Source organism: Miscanthus floridulus, chromosome 6, assembly GCF_019320115.1.
Source record: "Miscanthus floridulus cultivar M001 chromosome 6, ASM1932011v1, whole genome shotgun sequence".
NCBI lineage: Eukaryota > Viridiplantae > Streptophyta > Magnoliopsida > Poales > Poaceae > Miscanthus > Miscanthus floridulus.
Genome location: NC_089585.1, coordinates 142247991 through 142268022, shown reverse-complemented (window position 1 = coordinate 142268022; position 20032 = coordinate 142247991). Strand labels below are relative to the sequence as shown.

The 20032-nt window shown below is 50.1% G+C and overlaps 3 protein-coding genes across 4 annotated transcripts; 2 read left to right on the top strand and 1 right to left on the bottom strand.

Annotated features, from left to right (window-relative positions):
- Nucleotides 1–2411: 2411 nt before the first annotated feature.
- LOC136459981 (uncharacterized) lies at nucleotides 2412–4481 on the top strand. Of its 2 annotated transcripts, XM_066459828.1 has the most exons (6): nucleotides 2413–2783; nucleotides 3099–3182; nucleotides 3324–3363; nucleotides 3483–3551; nucleotides 3748–3857; nucleotides 4020–4481. In XM_066459828.1, the coding sequence occupies exons 1-6, from the start codon at nucleotides 2584–2586 to the stop codon at nucleotides 4201–4203; spliced, it is 687 nt and encodes a 228-aa protein (XP_066315925.1). In that variant the 5' UTR covers nucleotides 2413–2583; the 3' UTR covers nucleotides 4204–4481. The 2 variants fall into 2 exon arrangements, with proteins under 2 accessions (XP_066315926.1, XP_066315925.1); XM_066459829.1 differs by lacking the exon at nucleotides 3099–3182 and having other exon boundaries at nucleotides 2412–2783.
- A 490-nt stretch (nucleotides 4482–4971) lies between these two features.
- LOC136459980 (uncharacterized) lies at nucleotides 4972–6219 on the top strand. Its single transcript, XM_066459827.1, has one exon. It carries the CDS (start codon nucleotides 5219–5221, stop codon nucleotides 5822–5824), a length of 606 nt encoding a protein of 201 aa, XP_066315924.1. The 5' UTR covers nucleotides 4972–5218; the 3' UTR covers nucleotides 5825–6219.
- A 9692-nt stretch (nucleotides 6220–15911) lies between these two features.
- On the bottom strand, nucleotides 15912–19519 carry LOC136461399 (increased DNA methylation 1-like). Its single transcript, XM_066460709.1, has 7 exons — nucleotides 18125–19519; nucleotides 17914–18013; nucleotides 17726–17799; nucleotides 17377–17612; nucleotides 17135–17221; nucleotides 16577–16676; nucleotides 15912–16391 (listed from the first exon to the last, which is right to left on the bottom strand). Exons 1-7 carry the CDS (start codon nucleotides 19517–19519, stop codon nucleotides 15912–15914), a joined length of 2472 nt encoding a protein of 823 aa, XP_066316806.1.
- Between the last annotated feature and the right edge of the window lie 513 nt (nucleotides 19520–20032).

Sequence of the window (20032 nt, the reverse complement as noted above, 5' to 3'; positions counted from 1 at the left end):
AGTTGCTCTAAAATTTATTCTCTACAACTTTGTCAAAAGGAGCTAGCGCTAATTCCCACTAGATTTTGAATTACAAAATTAAGGTCAATTTAATTTTAAAATTGTATTTTGAAAGATTATTTTCAAAAGCAAAATTTGAGAAAATTTGAATACCAACCTTGCTCCAAAATGCATGTGAAACATTTCTAAGTCATTTGTACTCCCAAACAATCATGTTAAACATTATTACAAGCACAAACACGACCCATGTTCATTTAAACAGTAATGCAACATACATGTTTCACGAGCATGTTTCATATGTTTCAAAGCATTGTTTCAGTTATTATTTAACATGATTATGCATGTATGATTATGATGCTTGATGATGCATTATGTTCATGATTTGCAGTGCCTAAATGCTTGCGTAACACCGGGGTGTTACAGGGCTCTAACGCCGTCAAAGTGCAGGTGTGAAAAGACAAAAATATCCTTAAGTCTAAATATGTCATTAATTTTTTGAGCATCTTAACGACTTTAAATGAAAAAACTCAAAACTAAAAAGTTGTAGATCTCCTCGAGATCTATAATTTTTATATAAAAATTATCTTCATTTAATTTTGCAAAAAAGATATGATTTTTCTAAGATATATTAATCATATTAAATCATATTTTTTTGCGGAATTAAATGAAGATAATTTTTATATGAAAATTATAGATCTCGACGAGATCTACAACTTTCTAGTTTTAAGTTTTTTTCATTTGAAGTCGTTAAGATGCTCAAAAAATTAATGACATATTTAGACTTAAGGATATTTTTGTCTTTTCACACCTGCAGTTTAACGGCGTTAGAGCTCCAACCGACGGCAGTGGCATGGACGGCACAAAAAAGTTGGAACAGTGACGCTGAAGATCACTGAACTTTTTCAGAGACATACAAGATATTGCGACCTTGTTTAATGACACACGAGAAATTCCCTCTTATTTCTAGGACAGTATGACTACTTGTACTAGACTGCTAGCGAGTCCAGTGAGAATGAGAATCAAATCCCATCTCTGCTCCGAGCCGATTTGTTTAATCATATATCATCCTTTATATAATCTAATCACGTGAAAACCTTTGGCGTCTTCGTATCCATCCATAAGTTTTTTTATGTTATGTTATGTGATGATAATAATATATACAGTACGGAGTACTTGTCTATCTACCAGTAGTCTATTAGGATGGGAGTCCTCTTCGAGCGGCACCACTGGACCGGAGTAAACTAGGAGTAGTTTGTTGCCGAGGCAATAGCAGTAGAGACACAAGAGTGATCAGTGACGAGGGCGAGACCGATGCTCTAAACTATTCATTTTAGGTCTTATTTGGTTGCACATCAATCTATGTATGTTGATAGGCATTGGAGCGGATTGATATGCTGGCAAACAAAACTTTAGTTACATTATAAGTCTTTTCTTTCACAAAATTTCTAAGAGCCTCTCCGACGCTTCGGTAAAAACACGCACAATCTTGATTCTTTAACGGGATGAGTAAAAAACTCATTCTAACACTTGTCATCTGTTAGTGCCGAGAAAAAATAGAGGCATCTACACATAAAGACACGCAGACAGCCATTGTTCTCTATCAAGGGAAAAGATTTTTTTTTTCTTCGACACTCCATTGCCTTATCACTGATACCAGCTAGAGGTTTGCCAGAATTTAATCTCCAGCCACTATATAAGGATACTGAGAAGTAGAGCAGATAATGGACATTCCAGTGTGTGTGTGTTGGTTCTGAGTTCGGGTATCAGGATGGCCGGTTACAGTCAGCCATGGATCGATGAAGGAGCAACGGTCGCTAGCATCTGGGAGGTTCACTGGAATCGGATCGCAGACCACTATTATTATTTATTAGATTTGTCTGTTCAACTTAGTTCTTTGGAGCTGTTCATATGGGTAGAATGTGCGTGCGTGCGTTCCTGGAGGACTAGTGTGCACTCATGTATACAGAGCATGTGCGTACGTAACTGAATCTCGCAAGAAAAAAAAATCAGAAGGGGAGAGGACAAGAGGTGGGACGTGGTGGCGGTCCACACGAAATACGATACTTCTCCTGCTAGTAGTAGCGAGTGTGGCGAAATTGCTTTGCGGTTGCATTGCAGTGCGCACGAGTTTTCTCGACACAAAAGGCAAGGGGCCAAGGGCAAAGCTGTGTTTCTACTACCTGATTCACTTCACGTGGGCAGCGGCCCGCAGCCCGCTTCGTTTGTGGGGGCCTTGGCTCTCGGGGGATCCTCGCCAGGCCAGCCCAGCCCAGCCAACACCAGACCAACACAGGCCTGGTTGGCCCAAATCCCAGTATAGTCGTGGATGCCGTTCCCGCCACCAGATTGGCGACGACGTAGCGCCTTCCTTTGCCGCGCACGCAGTCTGCCCTGCCTTGCAGTTGCAGAGAGCCAGAGACAGACGACTCTCTGACTCTTCCATGGACATGGAGAATTGGAGATGCTGCGACTCTTCTTCTTTCTTGTTCTCCACTGCAGTTGTCCGCCTACTTAGCTAGCCTAGCCTCCTCCAACTGGATCGGCAACTCCCATTGCCCTGTCGCCTCGCCTCGTCTCCGTCGCATGCCACCTCCTCTGCCTCGCTTCACGGCCGCCTCCTCCGCTGCCGCCGCGCGACTGCCGCTGCACTACAGGCCGGAGTTCTCCACGGCAACGGCGGCGGACATGGCGGGGTCGCAGGAGAAGCAGGCGGCCCCACAGTCGCAGCCCCCGGCGGGCGCTGGCGGCGTCGCCGACCGCATCATGCCGCACCTCCTCAACATGTAAGCTAGCTTATCATTACCCTTTGCTTGCTTCTCTTCTCGTGCTCGCTCGATCTGCTCTTTAATTGTTACGTATTAGTCAGGAAATAATTCTTTCCACCTCTTTAATTTGTTTATATATATGGTTTGGGGGAAAATAATTATATATATATATATATATATATATATATATATATATATATATATATATATATATATATATATATATATATATATATATATATATATATGTGTGTGTGTGTGTGTGTGTGTGTGTGTGTGTGTGTGTGTGTGTGTGTGTGTGTGTGTGTGTGTGTGTGTGTGCCGTTGGTGAAGATATGGATCGTGCGCGACGGCACGGGACTTCGAGATGTACGCGCCAAACGCGACATTTGAGGACCCGCTCATGCGTGCTCACGGGTACGTCGTCCAGTCTCCTGTCTGCCATCGTCGTTGGCAGGCACCTTCAGCAATCAGCATGTAGTAGTGTTCATCATCAGGTCTAGTATTTATTTCTCTCAATTAATAGTGGTTGCTGCATTGCATGCGTACTACAAACAGGGTTAAGCAGATCAAGTCAGCATTCTACACGCTGCCAAAGGTAAACAGCAGCTAATGATACTACTCCGATCCTAACGAGTGGGAATTAATGATCCTAACGTTGTATTTTTGACTGCTGACGACGGTTGTTTTGCAACCGAAACATGCATGAAAGAGCAGGTGTTTGGGGAATCCAAGATCACGGAGTACACCGTACAAGAGAATCCGATGGGGCCGGGCAAGACCGAGGTATGCGATTGCTATTGCTACGCTGTCTGTCAATTGGATCGGAAAGGAACAACCCCCCTTGCCGATCGCTGTCCACGTCTACAGCTAGCTTGGATGCTCTTCATCTTCAGTTCAGTACTGCAGTGCAGTTCATGTACTGTGTCTGTGTTTGCTGAAATGAACTGAACTGAAATGGTCATGCACGATGATCGATCAGGTGGTGATCGAGAACAAGCAGCAGTACAAGGTGCTGGGCAAGGCGGTGGACCTGACGACGCTCATCAGGCTGCAGGTGGAGAACGGCAAGGTGGTCAAGCACGAGGACTGGTACGTAACGTACCTCGTCGTCCGTCGCTCGTATTCATTCGTATCCTGTATACATGCTGCCGGCCTGATATTCTCGACACGTACTGTATCTGTATGTATGTATGTATACGTACTGTACGCAGTGAATCTGCTAACTGATGATACTGTACAACGACGGTGCAGGTGGGACAAGAAGCCTCTGAAGAACAGGGACACGGTGGGCCTGCCGCTGGTGGGGCGACTCGCGGAGGCCAGCCGACGGGGCGCCATGCTGCTCACCCACGCCCTCATGGGCTTCGGCAAAGACCCAAAACCAGCCCAACCCCCTCCTCCTCCTCCTCCTCCTTCACAGTCGTCACAGCACTAGCTAGTAACTGCCATCCGTTATTCTCATCATCATCAGATAATATATCGATCTACTACTTGCTCTCTCCAGTAGTCCAGTAGTGTGTATTTCGGCTGTGCTTATTATTAGCTATTGCCACAAGTGTTGCGAGTCCAAAAAATGTATTTCTGTTCATGTTAATGGAGACAATAGATATTGATTCACAATGCAACTTTATAGTTTTGGACTGATAACGCAAATTTACTATAAAGTGTAACGGCTGCGTACAATGGGTTATTCAGCGTCCGGTCCATGAATTATGTCATCTCTGTCTATAGTGGTGCCTAGCTCACTTCTTTTCTTTTTTTCTTTTTCTTTTTTGCATCCTGTACATGTTCTTTAGTGACACAACTTCTGAAGCATCTGAGAGGGATAACTCTATTTCTAGGAGAGTATTGCTTTTTACCTTTCGTTTTGGGATTTTGTTTTGACAGAAAAAAAAAACACAACCGTCAGTATTTGTCTCCGCGGATCAGATAAGGCCCCGTTTAGATGCGAAATTTTTTAGCTTCTGGCTACTGTAGCACTTTCGTTTGTATTTAGCAAAAATTATCCAATTATGGACTATTTAGGCTTAAAAGATTCGTCTCGCCAATTACGGGCAAACTGTGCAATTAGTTATTCTTTTTACCTATATTTAATGCTCCATGCATGTGCCGCAAGATTTGATGTGACGGAGAATCTTGAACAGCGCCTAATTTTAGTGCTGCTTTCTAGCACATGCCTTCCCTCTCTCTCTCTCTGTTCCTTCCTTGGTTGTAAAAGCAAAGCAGGAAGCAGCAGCAAGTGAAAGCAAAGCAAAGGTGCAGTGCTGGTGCCGCACATTTGCACAGTTGCACTGGGGATGCCAAAGCTAAAGCCTGGGCCTTGTCTTTGAGGAGAGGAGAGGCCACTTTGCATCCGAGCGAAACGGCATCGGCAAGCCACAGCCCACAGCCCCTGCAGCCACCGCTCACACGCGCTCCTCCCTCCCTAAGTCCCTAGTCCACTCCAGTCGATGAGACGCCTCGAGGTCGCCGCGCTCGCCCTCCTCATCGCCGGCGCCGCGGCCGCCGCCCTCGTCCTCTTCCTCGCCCTCTGCCGAGACCGCCGCCGCCGGGGGAGCAGCATCATCAAGCGGCCCGCGGCGCCCGAGCTCCCGCTCTCGACGCCCCGCGCGCCCACCACCACCTCCAAGGGCTGGCGCCACCACCTCGCCCTCCTCCTGCTGCTCTGCTCGGGCCGCCACCGCCGCCTCCGCGCGCGCGTCGAGCCGGCCGCCGCGCCGCCGGGCTCCCGAACGACGCCGACGGACCCGCCGTATCCGGCCGACGCGGTGGCGGCGGCCGGCCACGCGCCGCCGCCGTCGTCCACATCCACGGCGGTGCTGGAGGAGGAGGTGGCGGCGTGGCGGGAGCGGTGGTTCGGCGGCCCCGTCTCGCGGGCGCTCTACACCATCTACGAGGAGCACGACGAGGAGGAGGAGGAGGAGCCCGCGGGCGCCGGAGACGGGCAAGAGACGGAGACGCCGTTCTACACGCCGCCGACGTCGCCGCCGCGTGCGGGCGACGGTGGCAACAACGGAGCCACCGCGTACGCCGCTCCGATCCAACTGACCCACTGACGTCGCCCTTCTTCGTTTGTCGCTGTGCCTTGTTACATTAGAATTAGATTAGATGACGCCATTAGCACGCATGGTGCCATGTAGGTGCATACAGCTAAAATTTTTTTTTTTTTTTGTACCGTGATGCGATCAGCCTCACAAATTCACAAGATGTTGCTGCCATTTAGCTCTAATCTTCATCTTTAGGCTACCAACTTAGTTTTGCTCCTGCTATAGTCCACTGTCAAGCACTATTCACAATCGAAATGCTGCTTGTGTCAGGCAAGGTTATGGGTTATCTGGCGAGCAATCAAACAAGCCATGCATTTTCTGCAATAATAAAAAGCCAAGACAAGTCGACCAGCAGGCAGCAGGCAGCAACATCTCTGTTGTTGTTGTCGTCTCTGAAATTCTCTCGTCTGTTCCCTGACTTCCTTCTCTCTGTCTCCTTCAGATTCCAGCACCGGCTGCTAGCTGCTGCTGCTGCTGCTCTCTCTCTCACACACACCTTCTGTGGATCGGATCGATTTGCTTCCAAAGTTGCCATCGGTCAAAGTTAACTGGGCGAGCATAGCAAATGCATTGACGTGTAGGTTTGCAGCTAATTAAGTGTATTTACTCCACTTTGTCGATAGACCTAGTCTTTGTTGACCGGCCGGCCTTTTGCTTTCACAGACACTGAGGCAACACACACAGGTCTGGTCTGGTCCGCGGTCACTTTAATCCTCTTCTTCACTCGAGAGCTGAGTAGTTCACGCATGCCTCATGGAGTGACCAGGTCGCTCAAGATGACTCCTGCTCCCTGGCGTGCGGGCCATGCATTTGGCATTGGACCCACTTCCGAGCGTGTGTGTACTAAGGCTGGACAAAAACTCGAACCTCGTTAGCTCGCACAGCTCGTGGCTGGCTCGACTTGGCTCGGCTCGGCTCGTTATGATAACGAGCCGAGCCGAGCCAAAATTTTAGCTCGTCAGCTATAACGAGCCATCTCGAGCCAGCTCGCGAGCCGCTCGCGAACTAAACGAGTCAAGCTTCTAGGAAAAAAAATATCAAAATTTATATTCGTTTTTGTATTACTTCATATCTTGCACTTTACAATTGACTGGTAACTGATCTAGACCCTATAAATTGACTGGTAACTAGTCTAGATGTATTTCTTTTATATTATTATTATTCTCAAACTTTAGATAAATGCAAATATTATATTTTGTGTATTTTTTATACCTGGCTCGCGAGCTTAACGAGCCAGCTCGAGCTTTTAACGAGCCAGCTGAGCTAGCTTTCTGGCTCGTTAGGATAACGAGCCGAGCCGAGCTAGCTCGTTATCTTAACGAGCCAGAACGAGCCGAGTCGAGCCAGCTCGTTATCCAACCTAAGTGTGTACGTTCACATCACATACATACACACATGTATATATGATATTGTGTCTCGGGTGCAAATTCATTTGAGCACTTATATAAATTTAGGACTATAAGCCTATGGTTGCTAGACCAGTTGGTCAAGCCTTCGGATGACGTCCTTCGTGACTAGAGTTCGAATCCTTGGTCGGACGAATTTTTGGTCGGCGGTATGAAAAAAAACCTTAAAATGGATCGACCCTCTCATCGAGCGGGGCCCCTGTGTGTGGGCGGGGCATGAGGTTCAGAGATTTTCTCAGGCCGGGTGAGAAATTATCTACCTTAAACTAAAAATAGTTCTTAAACGATCCCGATTTCCTCAAAGGGAAATTCATAGATTCAAAGTATAACATGATAGTCCTAGACGATCATTCCATCACATTATCCATTGATAGTCGATATCATAGTCATACATTGAATACCTATCTTAAAGAGAGTACAAATAGCAAGATTTACTCATTATTACATCGTCACTTGACGGAATCACTCAGAGCATGCAATAACTAGAACAACATCAAGTAGAACGACAGCGGGCATCGACTCCATCTTCATGAACCAAACTTGCTTGGGCAAGCAACATGAATCCAAAAGAGCTTAGTTTTCATATCTTTATAGAGTTGTCATCAATTACCAAAAAGAAGGAGATTGAAAGGTCCTTGTTTGGTTTTGGTAATTGAGTGACAACCCTAGGTGGACTAATTGTGTTTATGTGAGATACACAGGTGATTAATCCATAAGTACATATGTGTGAGCAACATATGCCGTGAAGGTGAAAATAGCTTGGAGATGTTGCAAAGCTCACACATGTGATGATGAAGGAGCTCACTGCACATGAGATATGATATTGAGTCATGTGATCAAGGTGGAGAAGATCAAGACAAGACTTGGCTTGATGGATCGGTTGTAAAAGTGAAGGGTAAGTCGGAGGCTTTAGAGAGATGGACCACGTGGCGGTGAAGCTTAAGCAAGACTTGGCGCCGATGGACGAAGGCAACAGTGAAAAACAAGTGAAGTCAAGATCGATGAACCAATATGATCACGTAATGATATGAAGTGGATCATATCATTGTTGATCATGTTGGTGCATGTGTTGCATCGATATTGGAGGAGATAGAATTGAATGCGCAAGGCAAAGGTATAACCTAGGGCATTTCATTTCACCGGTCATAGGTGTGTAGAGAAGTTGATGACCGGGTTTAGGATAGATGGTCGTACTATCAAGAGGGGCAAACTTGTTTGTATATCGGTCATCTAGTGCCACTCGAGTGATCTAACTTTGCATCATCACTAGGATTGAGTGGCGTGGCAAGTTGAGTGGCTAATCCTTTGAAAAATGATTATGAAAATGCTAACACACATACACATAGTGGTGTACACTTGGTGGTGTTAGCACATTTATAAAGGAGATGAAGTTGGAGTTGATGTGGATCAACTCGGCGATAGAACGGAGGTGAGAAGGGTTCGAAACTCCACCGGCGGAGTGTCCGCCCGTAGAGTGCGGACAGTCCGACGGTGCCACTGGCGCCCTATACAGAAAAGACAGGGTCTCACAGAGTGGACCGGACGCTAGTCATGTGGTGACCAGATGCTGGGGTCCTGCATCCGGTCAGTGGCGACCAAGAGCGTGCTGGCGTCGGTCTTCGACCGGACGCTGGCGCTGAAAGTGACCGGACGCTGGCAAGGTGCATCCGGTTAGGCTGACATACAGTGATGTAGGTGACACAGAAAAGTTGGACAAGGACCAGATGCTGACGCTGCGTCCGATCGTGACCGACCGGATGCGTCCGGTCGCGACTGGTACCTTACTGGAAACGACCAGACGTTGGGGGTGTTACGTCCGATCAGTTTAAGCAGCTGTGTCCGGTCATCACTTGACCGTTGAGATCAAGTGACTGAGATTGAATGGAGGCGACACATGGCGAGCATCCGTTGACCGGACGCTGAGGTCCTGCGTGCGGTCGATCTGATCGGAGCGTCCGGTCGTCCCGAAATTTGCCCAGTGAAGGGGTAACGGCTAGTTTAGCCCATGGGGCTATAAATAGAAGGTGGTCTCAGCCATGGCTAAGAGAGAGCACCTCAGGGGACTTTGTGTCCTTGCTTGTGAGTGCTTAGGAACCCTCCATCTCACATATGCTTGATAGTGATCATCCGATTGTGTGAGAAAGCGATTCTAGTGCGATTACATTGTGAGGTTGCATCGAGTGGCACTAGGTGATCAAGTTGCAAGTCGGTGGTGCTTGTTACTCTTGGAGGTTGCCACCTCCTAGATGGCTTGGTGGTGGTCTCTGTCGAAGCCCGCAAGAAGCTTATGCGGTGCTCCGGAGAAGAGCTTTGTGAGGGGCATTGTGCTCGCCCCGCGGGAGCCACGAAGAGCAACTCTAGTTGAGCGTGTCATTGAGCTACCCTCACTTTCGGGGTAGGTTCTTGCGGTGCCCGACGTGCGGGCTTGGCGGGTGATGCCAATTAGCCGCCGAACCACCAAGTGAGCGGTCGACACAACGGGGACTAGCGTGTTGGCAAGCACGTGAACCTCGGGATAAAAATCACCGTGTTAACCTTGTTCTTCCCGTTGGTTTGCAATCCCCTTTCACAAGCTTATATTTATATTTCATATACATTGTGCTTGTGTAGTTGCTCTTGTAATTAGTTAGCTTATATAGCTTACTAGTTACCTTCTTGCTTGTGTAGCATAGAAGTAGCTCTCTTACGTGGCTAATTTAGTTTGTGTAACCTTGCTAGTCACATTACTTAGTTTGTGTAGCTAAGTAATTGCGCTATCTAATTTGGCATTGGTTGCTTTGTTATTGAGTATTGCTAGTGAGCTTAGGTGGCTTTGTGCTTTTGCTTACTAGCTTGTGTAAGAGCTCCCTTGTTGCTTGAAGTACTAGTGGCATAGGTTTGTATGACATTGCTTCTAGAATTGGTTAGGTAAGCTCTAGCTAGCCCGGTACCTTTGTTGCTTAATTAGTATCTTTGGAAGGTGATAGAGAACATAAATAAATGGGTGTAATCTTGGCTAGACCGATAGTTTTAATTCCGCACTTGTTTCGGTTAGTCGACGCGATTAATTTTAGAAAGGACTATTCACCCTCCCTCTAGTCCGCCATCTCAACCTCACAACCTCCATCCCGGGGCTTCATCCCACAAAGACACTCCACCCTGGGATCTCCTTATCTCACATGCACCTGCCATAGGTACCTCTCATAGGGGATGTCTAGGTCGCACCCTCCGAAAAGACTCGTCGAATGACTCGTCGTAAGATCCTGCCTGATCGACTCAACCCTCAACACACACCCAAGACTCACGTCAAGATCTCCCTGGTTGTTACCACATTATCGGCACCAAGTGCCTTAACCACTCACAAACAACCCTCCACCAAGCATCACATCACAGATATAATGCATAGTAGAAGCAATAGCAAGTAAGTAAACGAGCATCTAGCCTAACAGCGGGTGTGCAGGGGTATAGGTTGCGACAAGGTAATGGCTCACAAGCAATTCTACCATGCAACCTATCATAGATCATTTGCATAAAATAAAGCACTAGCATCTACATTATAGCTTGTCTAATAGGATTCTACGAGGTTGGGTGGGACATGGCACCTGGTAGGTCGTCTCCAAGCTCCTCAGTCGTCAGTCTGCGGCTCCTCTGGGTCTGTCAAATGAGACATATAGCCGTAATAAGCGAATCCTATAGATGATCGTAAAGAAGCAATAGAAATTTAAAAGATCCAAATGTACTCAAACATAAGCCTATGATGTAGAGTTCATTTTTAGAAAAAATTTCGACTCTGGTTTTATATTTTTCTGAAGTCATTTGAATTTTCTATGAATTTTCGAAGTTTAAATCTTATTTTCAAAAAGAAAAGAAATGGAAAATCCAGGGCTTGAAACGTGGCAGCACGGGATTGGTCGAAGTGGCGCGAGCCACTGATAGGTGGTATCGAGTCAACGGCCAGCATTGATCGGGCTCGGACTGGGCTTAGCGGGCCAGATAACGGGCCGAGTTGGGCCGGGTTGGGTCGGCCTGGCCCGGACACATGTCGCGTAGGCAGGCGACCACATGGTGCAAGTGGGCTGCTGCTAGGCTCGGGTCCATGGGGCTGGTCCATGGTGGGCAGCGCGGTGCGGGTCCACGGACGTAGGCACGGTCTGTGGTGGACCTTGTCCACTCCTCCCTCTCCTCTCTCTAGCTCACGATGCGCCGGGTGCACGGGGCGGCAGCGGCGCAGCGACTCTCTCTCTCTCTGTCTCATGACGGCGCTCCTCACCAACGGCGAGCTCGCACGTTGTCGCGCTAGGGTGACTCGACGGGGCTGCTAGAAGGCGCTACGGCTTCGTGGGCTCACGACGAACTCGCCAAAGGGCTAAAGGCGACGGCTTGGGGTCCTAGGTGGCCGGCAAGGACGCCGTGGCAGCGGATGACAGCACGGGAACGGCGGTGAAGGCGTCTGGGGCTTGGCAAGGCTCCGCACGAGGGTCCTTCAGCTTCCTAGTGCTCTAGTGAGCACGACTAGGGCACTAGATGAAGCTCTAGGGGCTCCGGTGAGGTTGGCCACGACGACAGCGGCTCGACGACGATGGCGGGCTACGGCGAGGTGGCTGTGGCCCCGATCAGAGCCAAAAGTGGCTCTTTTCCTTCAATTGGGTCGTGGGGAAGCTGATCGGCCTACCGGCGGTGACCAAAAAGTGCGGCGGAGTCCACACCGCGGCGAGGTGCGCGACAGAGCTCCAGCGAGCTTGCGGCTACGGCCAAAAAGGCAAGGCAGGGGCTTTTCGTTCAACTAGCTACACGGTGAGGTGTGCGGGGTCACGGCGAACATCAACGTCCAAATCTCGTCACGTGAGGTGCCGGAGTTGGCCGGATTATCCCCGACACGGCGGTGACATGGGCACGTGGCGGCCCTACAAGGCGAACATGACCAGCGGCCCTCCGGGCTTCTCTTCTTCTTCTTCCATCTAGCGCACGACATGTGCCTCGATGAGGTGAAGCTTGCCGAGGCATCCCTCTTGACTCTACCAGCATGAGGTGGCCGGAACGAGGCGGTGACACGGCGGACGCCGACCATGGCGACCACGGCAGATGCGCTGTGTTGGCGCCGGCGTTCCCAAGCACCAGTGGCTCGGCAAGGCCAAGCCTTGGCTTGTGTGCGTGTGTGTGTGTGTGCAGAGCAACACAACAACAAAAAAGGTCGGCCTTTGGCCCTCCCAAGGGGAGAACACAGCCGCGCTGCATGGTGTGTCCATGGCGGCGAGCATGGAGGCTTCGGGTGCTCACCGACGGTGGTAGGGTAGATAGGCTAGGGGTGTGGTGGTGAGTCGAGGCCGTGGCGAGTCAGGGCGGTGCAGGGAGAACCGTGATGTTGGTGTAGCCGATCGGGGCGGTGTCCTCCGCTCTAGCGGCTCTCCGGTGGCTCGGGGCTCCTCCCTCCCTCCTTCTCCTTCCTTCTCCTCCCTTGTCCCTTCTATTCTCAGTCTTAGCGCGTGGTTGGTGAAGCCACCAATGGCGGCGGGGTGGACAGAAAAGCTCTAGGGCATCGGCTCGGGGCTTCTATAGCCCGAGCTCGACCATGGCGCCCAGTGAATGGTGGATGGAGGGGAGGGGGTATGTGGAGGGCGATCAAGGGCTCCGGCTTAGGGTTTTGGGAGCACGTGGTGGTTGCGTGGGCGCAGGCGCCTCCAATTTCGAATCCCTGGTGGTCAAGGCGAGGACGGGCGGTGTCAGGGGGCGTGGGTCCGCGGCGATGTCATGCACGTCGCGACGCCGGCTGGGAGGCGAGGCACACTAGGGCTACGATCGTGGAGCGCATCCGCGTATTGGAGCGCAATGGCTAGGGGTGTGGACGGCCAGGGCGTACGAGGGACCACGAGATTCCCCCCGGTCGCCGGTGCTATGCTTTTGGAAAAGCAGAGGAAGGGCGGGGGTTGGGGATGACAGGCGGGTCTGGGCTGTTAGCGGTAGGGGAGAAGACGACGATGGTGCATCGCGACGTGGCCAGGCGTGGTGTGGGCCACTACTGAGCTGGCAACGGTGCGCGCGTGGGAGCGGGGCTAGGCCGCGGAGCTGGCTGGGCTGCTTTGGCCTTTCTGTTTATTTCCCCTTTTCTATTTCCATTTCTATCTCAATGCTATACCTTGGACTTCTATGCATGTATACATGTGTGTGCCAAACATGTACACATCCTTGTGGGGTCCACTAGGGGTCAACTAGGGTATTAGGGTCAAAGCCACGGGTCGGCAACACACACACAACAAGTTTGGTGAAAAGGTTTAGTTGATTTTATTACATCACATAAAATCAAGAAGATGCAACTCACATGTTGTCTAAATATGCAAATGCTAAACCATGCTAACTTGGGATCTACTTGTGCAACTACAAGGGTGGTTTCCTAGTATGCACACTCACCATGCATGGGTTTTGTTAGAAAAAATTTTAAGTTGGGATTTTTTGTTATTGGAAAACTTGAGTTGTTACAAGTTCGGGGGTGTCTGCCCCGCCCCTTAGGACGAGTTTTTTTTTAAATTTAGCACTATAACACAACATGCTTAAGCCAGTCCCAATCTAGAAACCATCTCTTAGTTTCTATACATGCTAAGACACCGCTCTTAGAAACTCCTCTTTCACATTATATAAGGTCTTGTTTGGAAAGTAGATATTGGACCGCTGGTATTGAATTGAGTACAAATGCCAAATCAGACTAGTATTGAAAATGGGCTACAATACCAAATCATAAGGTCCCCGCGGTGGAGGTGGCTAACGGCGGAGGACGAAGGTGGCAGTGCAGCTGGCGGGTGGTGGGGATTCTGCGCCCAGGTGGAGATGGGCGACTGTGGTGGTGCTGAGTGTCAGGGTCCAATTTGACTCAATATCCAGGGGTCAGGCTCTATATTGGGATAAGGCTCTTCCAGTTATAGTTCAATACCATGGAAATGGGTCTCCGATGCCAAATCTCAATTCTATGTACATCCAAACAACAATATTGCGGTAGCCTGATTCTAATTCCCAATTCTAGGCTACAATATCGACTTCCAAACGGGTGTAATATCTTTTTGTGGACCCCATATCAATTTCAGCAGATGACCTGCAAGCTACTCTCTCTCTCTCTCTCTCTCTCTCTCTCTCTCTCTCTCTCTCTCTCTCTCTCTCTCTCTCTCTTTCTCTCTCTCTCTCTCTCTCGTCAGCTGGTAGCATTGCTCCTTGGCGCCGATGGCGAGCGTGGTGGCGGGTGGCCCGAGCGCCGCCAAGCAGCGAGTGCGGCGTGGGTGCCTCCCGCTCCTACTAAATGTAGGCTTGTAGATCTACATCTTCCCTCACCGACTTTCATGGCAGCCATGACTGAGGCAAGCCAGATCCGATCGGGGTGGGGTCAACCGTTGTGTGCATGAGGATCTCCAACGATGAGCATAGTCGTAAGCCTACGAACGAGGTGAGTCCCACGGATGGAAACGATACCCAAGCCACAACGTGATTCGGCTAGTTTCTTTGTTCTTTGGATAGCGTTCAAAAATAGTTTCTCAGCGAGGACACAAATTTTCTTATCTCTCCTCATAAAATGTGTTGCCATCTCAGTAAACTGCTGAGTTGGCAACATAATTAAAGCTATAGAAACGGCCTCACCCACCGTGTTGGGGCTGGCCTCAAAGAAGGCAACACATCATCTTCATGTTTATGGTGAAGTAGCATGGGCTATAATGTAGAGGACATGCTCTTGCATACATGCAAACAAGCAAGATATAAGCGTGCAAATAGGTAAAGTTAAATTTGTCTTCGCCGCTGAATATGTATGGGATGGTGCACACCCATCTCATGCACATCCAATGGCGCTGGGCATGGAGGCACATGCCCCTAAGAGGAAAAAACAGTGATGGGATTAATGCACATGTCCTAACATTTTTTTAGAAGATTTAACTAATTTTATATGAAAGAGTAGTATCGTCCATGTATCATCCATATCTAATTTTGTGCCATAAATATATTAATATTATTTTCTCTAAAATCCATTTACGTTTTTCATTTTTAACTTAGAACAACTTTAGAAGCTGATTTATTGAGTAAGAAGGGAGCATGTCGGTCTCTTCTCTTAATGGCCACCAATCAATGCAAGCATCATCTCTTCTGTTAATGACCACCAATCATTCAAGCATCTCAACTTTGTTGCACAGAGCACGACTCTGTATTGGTTAAGCAAAGCAAAGCAAACGCACGCAGGAGTCCACTCTTTTGAGGTCATCACCCATCACGTCTTTTTTTTTCTGCAAATATATACAACTAATGCCTCTCCTTGTAATCCATGCATGTGCATCGAATTGAGTTGGCCTTTTTAATCTGCTTGTGTAAAACTGGTGAAACGCCATCCCTAGCCGTTGATTTCATATTCTCGTCGTCGAGCAACACACAGCAGCGCCAATCTCCAAGCTTGTAAAAAGAACCAACGAACAAACAAACTGATGAAGAAACCAAACCCGGCCCTTCCCACGCGCATGCAAATGCAAATGCAAATGCAACGCATCAGCAAGCAATCCGATTATTATGCAGCACCATCATGCAAGGATCACCATCTCATATCATCATCAACTCCGATCCTTCCAACCACAGTAATAGCCGATGCATGTCTAAATTAAACACTGACACGAACACTAGCAGAGTCGTCTACAATTTCCAGAGCTGAAGCGCACGTCGGCACAGCAAAGCACGCACCCGTTGCGCTCGCCTCACCGCACGAACGACAGCCGCGGCCCGCCGCCGCTCCCTGGACCTGCCGGAGACCCGGAGCAGGGCACCGATGGCGACGAGTTCCCCGCGCACAGCACCTTGTGCAGGGACGACACCTTGCCGGTGACCAGGTCGGTGAAGCTGCAGCCGAGCGGCGCCATGTCCGTGTCAGTCTCCAGGAAGGCCCGCTCGTCGTCCGTCAGCGGCGGCGCCCCGTACGTGTACTTCCACCACCATGGCTCTGCTCCACTCTTCGCCGCTGCTGCTTCGGTTTGTTTGTGTGGCGACGGAGACGGCGGCGCGGCGGCCACGGGTTTGTGGAGCAGGGTGGTGCCGGTGATCACCACCAGGCTCAGCCTCCTGATTTCCTCCTTCAGCTCGGGGTCTAGCGGTTTGAAGGAGAAGGACCTCTTCCAGGTGTCCACTAGAGCGGATATGGCTGGCATCACCAGCCTCTCCACTTGCACTGACGCCAGCACCTGGTTCATTCACAGCGATTATACAGTATTATTATCAGTCAGAGCAACAGTTTAACCTTCGAAAGGAAAAAAAAAAAAACATGTACAGTGACAGACAGACAGACAGACACGGTAGTGAGTGAGTGAGTGAGTGAGTGAGTGAGTTGGTGACAGTGTCGTGCTGACAGACAGACAGACAGACCTACCTTCTCGACAGCGTTCACCAGCCGACGCATCATTCCTTGTTTCCGGTAAGCTGGCAGTGTGCCTGCGAACGGCATCTCCGCGACCTTTGTGCCATGGATCCTGTAAATAAAAAGAGAAACAAACCAAAGCATGCACAGCAATCATGTTATCTGACTTGGAAGTACAAATATTTTGTCTGAGCGAAGTTTTTCAGACTTCGTTTGCAGTACAACATCCATAGGAAAATGGAAACCAAAGACGACTAGGGCTGGAACCGCAGGAACACATGTACTCCCATATCCTAGACCCATACGTGAATATAAATCGGTCTAAATTAGGCCCACCTCAATTTTTGAATTCTTGGCGCCATGCAAGGGATGATAGCCTGAATGTATGTGATCACCAGGGCAAAGGAGAACTTAGCAATGCAACTAAGTGGAGCCAGTAATGCAGTTACTGCTGTTGGACCGTTGGTTTTACTAAGTTAATCCAAGTAAACTTACATGGGTATAAAAAAAAAGCTTGCAATAATCTACTAATGGGCACAAACATAAAAAAGTCCCTGAATCGATCCAAACCTCAGCAGGGCTGCTGAAATGATTTCTCCATCCTTCTCCAGAATCATGGTGTAGAATCCTTCGTAGCTTACCCGTTTGAATTCTGATCTGTTGAAGCACAAAACTTTTCTATAAGATAGTACATGCAGAATTAAAAAGAGTGCTACTGTGTTATAACTTATAACTGGGTCGATCCAGTCCTATATCATCATAGCAGCAGCATAAAAAAAAGAATGCAGAAGTTTCAGTCTGACTGAACTTACCCGAGGCTGTAGACAGCTTGGTGGAGCATATCGATCTTAGTTCGTCGATCCTTAACTGGGTTAAAGCACTCATTCAGCACGCCGAGAGCCACTGCGAGCTTCACGTTGCATTCAAGAACAACAGGACTGTTCTGTGAACTGACTGGCTCGTCTTTCTGAATCTTCAGTAGAGCCCATGAGAAACCATCTTCAGTATGGTTTGTTACGCCTATCATGTCTGATAACTGAACAGACACCTGAAACATCAAAAGAGAGTCTTCAGTACGGTTGGCAAGTAGAACAGATATGACAGGACTAGCAAAAAAAAAAAAAAAAAACCAAAAAAAAATGGAAATCAGCAAGTATTTACCTTCTTGCAGGTTTCGCTACAGTATGTGCCGATGCCGCGCCCATTGCTTAGGGATGGACGGCAAATCTCATGATCTGCAGAGGCATTGTCATTGTCAGTTCACCACCACCAGTTCCTTTTCAGGAAACACAACAGGGGCAAAAAAAAAAAATCAAGAGATCGATTGAGACAGTGAGTGAGATGCGTACACTTGAGAGTACAATGTTGGCATGTGGACAAGCCCTGATCATCATTTGCCATGCACAGCACGCATCGGCAGTAGTGGCAAGCCCACGAACCCTCTGGAACCTGAAATGAAATCAGGCATCAACATTAGCTAGCATTGATTTATTCAGACAAGCAGCGCGAGCAAATCGATTCAGATTTCCGAAGCTTTGGTGCTACTGCTGCGTCGCATACCTTCATGGCGAGGCACGCCGGGTGGAAGGTGGAGGGGCAGCTGTCGCAGCACAGCAGCTCCCCACCGTCGGCGCAGACGCCGCAGGCGTCGTCGCTGGAATCCTTCTCGCCGGACCTCAGCTTCGTTCTGATTCTAGGGGACGTGATGACCCCCTCGACGGCTCCCTTCTTCTGCTTCGCGAGGAGCCTCCTCTTGGCCTGCGCGCTCTTCTCCTGCTCCTGCTCCAGCGCCGCCCTCGCCTTCTCCTGCACCAGGAAGATCTTGACCCGCTCCTTCTCCCACGCCTCCTGCATGCGGTTCAGGAGGGAGCTGCCGGACACGAGCAGGAGCTTCTCCCACGACCGCTGCTGCTGCCCGGGGTCGTCGCGGCCGGCGTGGGCCTCGAACACCGGAAGCGACACGACGGCGTCGCAGCAGCCGCAGTGGACTCCCGTCCTGGTGACCGCGCCCGAGACGACCTTGCCCTCGCCGCCGTCCACTGGCACGTAGAACACCTTCTCCCTGTCGGACAGGAAGCCGGCGTCGATCAGCCATGTTAGTATGGTGTGCTTCTTCGCCGTTGCCGCCGCCTTCGCGACCGCGCTGCTCCTCCTGTCGACCACGTTGCACCTGCCGCCGCTGCTCGGCGAGGATGCAGCGTTCTGCTTCCTCTTTCTTCTGTTGCTTGGCGTTGGTGGCGGCAGAACTGGGACTATCTGAAGATCGTTGCTAGCAGGTGGCTGGTTCTCGACGACGAGGTTTTTCGCGTCGGCGGCGGCGACCGTGTCCTTCTCTCCAGCCGTTCGCTGTCGCTGCTTGCTGGCGGCCCTCTGCCTGGGCTTCTTGGACGACTCCGGCTTGCTGCTGTCCTTGTCCTTCTCCTTGGGCGCGCGCTTCCTGACGCGGCCATTCGACGCAGCGGCGACCTCCCCTCCAACCGTGGTCGGCATGGCGAGCACAGGGGGCAGGCGTTGCACCGCGCCATCTGTTGCTGCCGGCGGCGCCTTCTTCTTGCTGGCTGATCCGGTGGCGATCGTGGCGGCATCGATAATCTGAAGCGGCCTCAGGTTTGGTGGTTTACGGCGGCCTGCGCCGCCACCTCCGGGTCTGGGGCCGTACCTGCCGGAAACAGCGCTGCCGTGGACGACGACGGCACCCCGGCCGGCAACGCTGCTCCCACTAGCTCCTGGCGCCCCGGAGGCGAACGACGACGGCGGTGGTCGGATGGGAGGACCGGGGGACCTCGCGGAGGGGGAGAGCAGCAATAGCTGGCCTCGCGGGGACATGAACGCGGCGTAGTTGTGGAGCCATGGCGGTGGCGGTGACGGGAGGTTACCCCATCCAGCTAAGTGCATGAGCTGCTGCACTATCTCCATCCGCGCCCCTAGTTGTCCACCGGGAGCACGAGCCACCATGGCAGCGTTTGCGGGGGCAACAACGCCGGTGGCTGGGAAGCCGTAGCCGGTGATGGGGCGTACCTGTGGCGAACGCAACGCGGCGGCATGGGGAGGCCGCACGTATGCCCCGCCGCCGCCGCCGGAGTTAAGCACGTGGAATGTGTTGCTTGCCGTTGCCGGGGCGGAGGCGACATTCTCCGGCCTTGCCGGCACCGGCGACGACGACGACATGCTGCTACCTAGCTAGTTCCGTGTGACAAACAAATTTTAGGACGCAGGATTAGAACGAAATGAATACATGCTCCCTTCGATGAGAATCTCAAAACAGGAAGCAAGTAAAAGGCATTAGCTACAAAAGCAATAATGGTTTGTAAATTGTAACCCAGAATTGCACATTTGCACCAACACAGCAATGCATGCATTATGAACATGATGACATGCAGCCGCTCAATGGAAAACCTGAATCAATAGTTTCCGCGGTCATTTTTGCATTGAGCTGGACAACAGTAATGCAAGAACGCTCATTAAGTC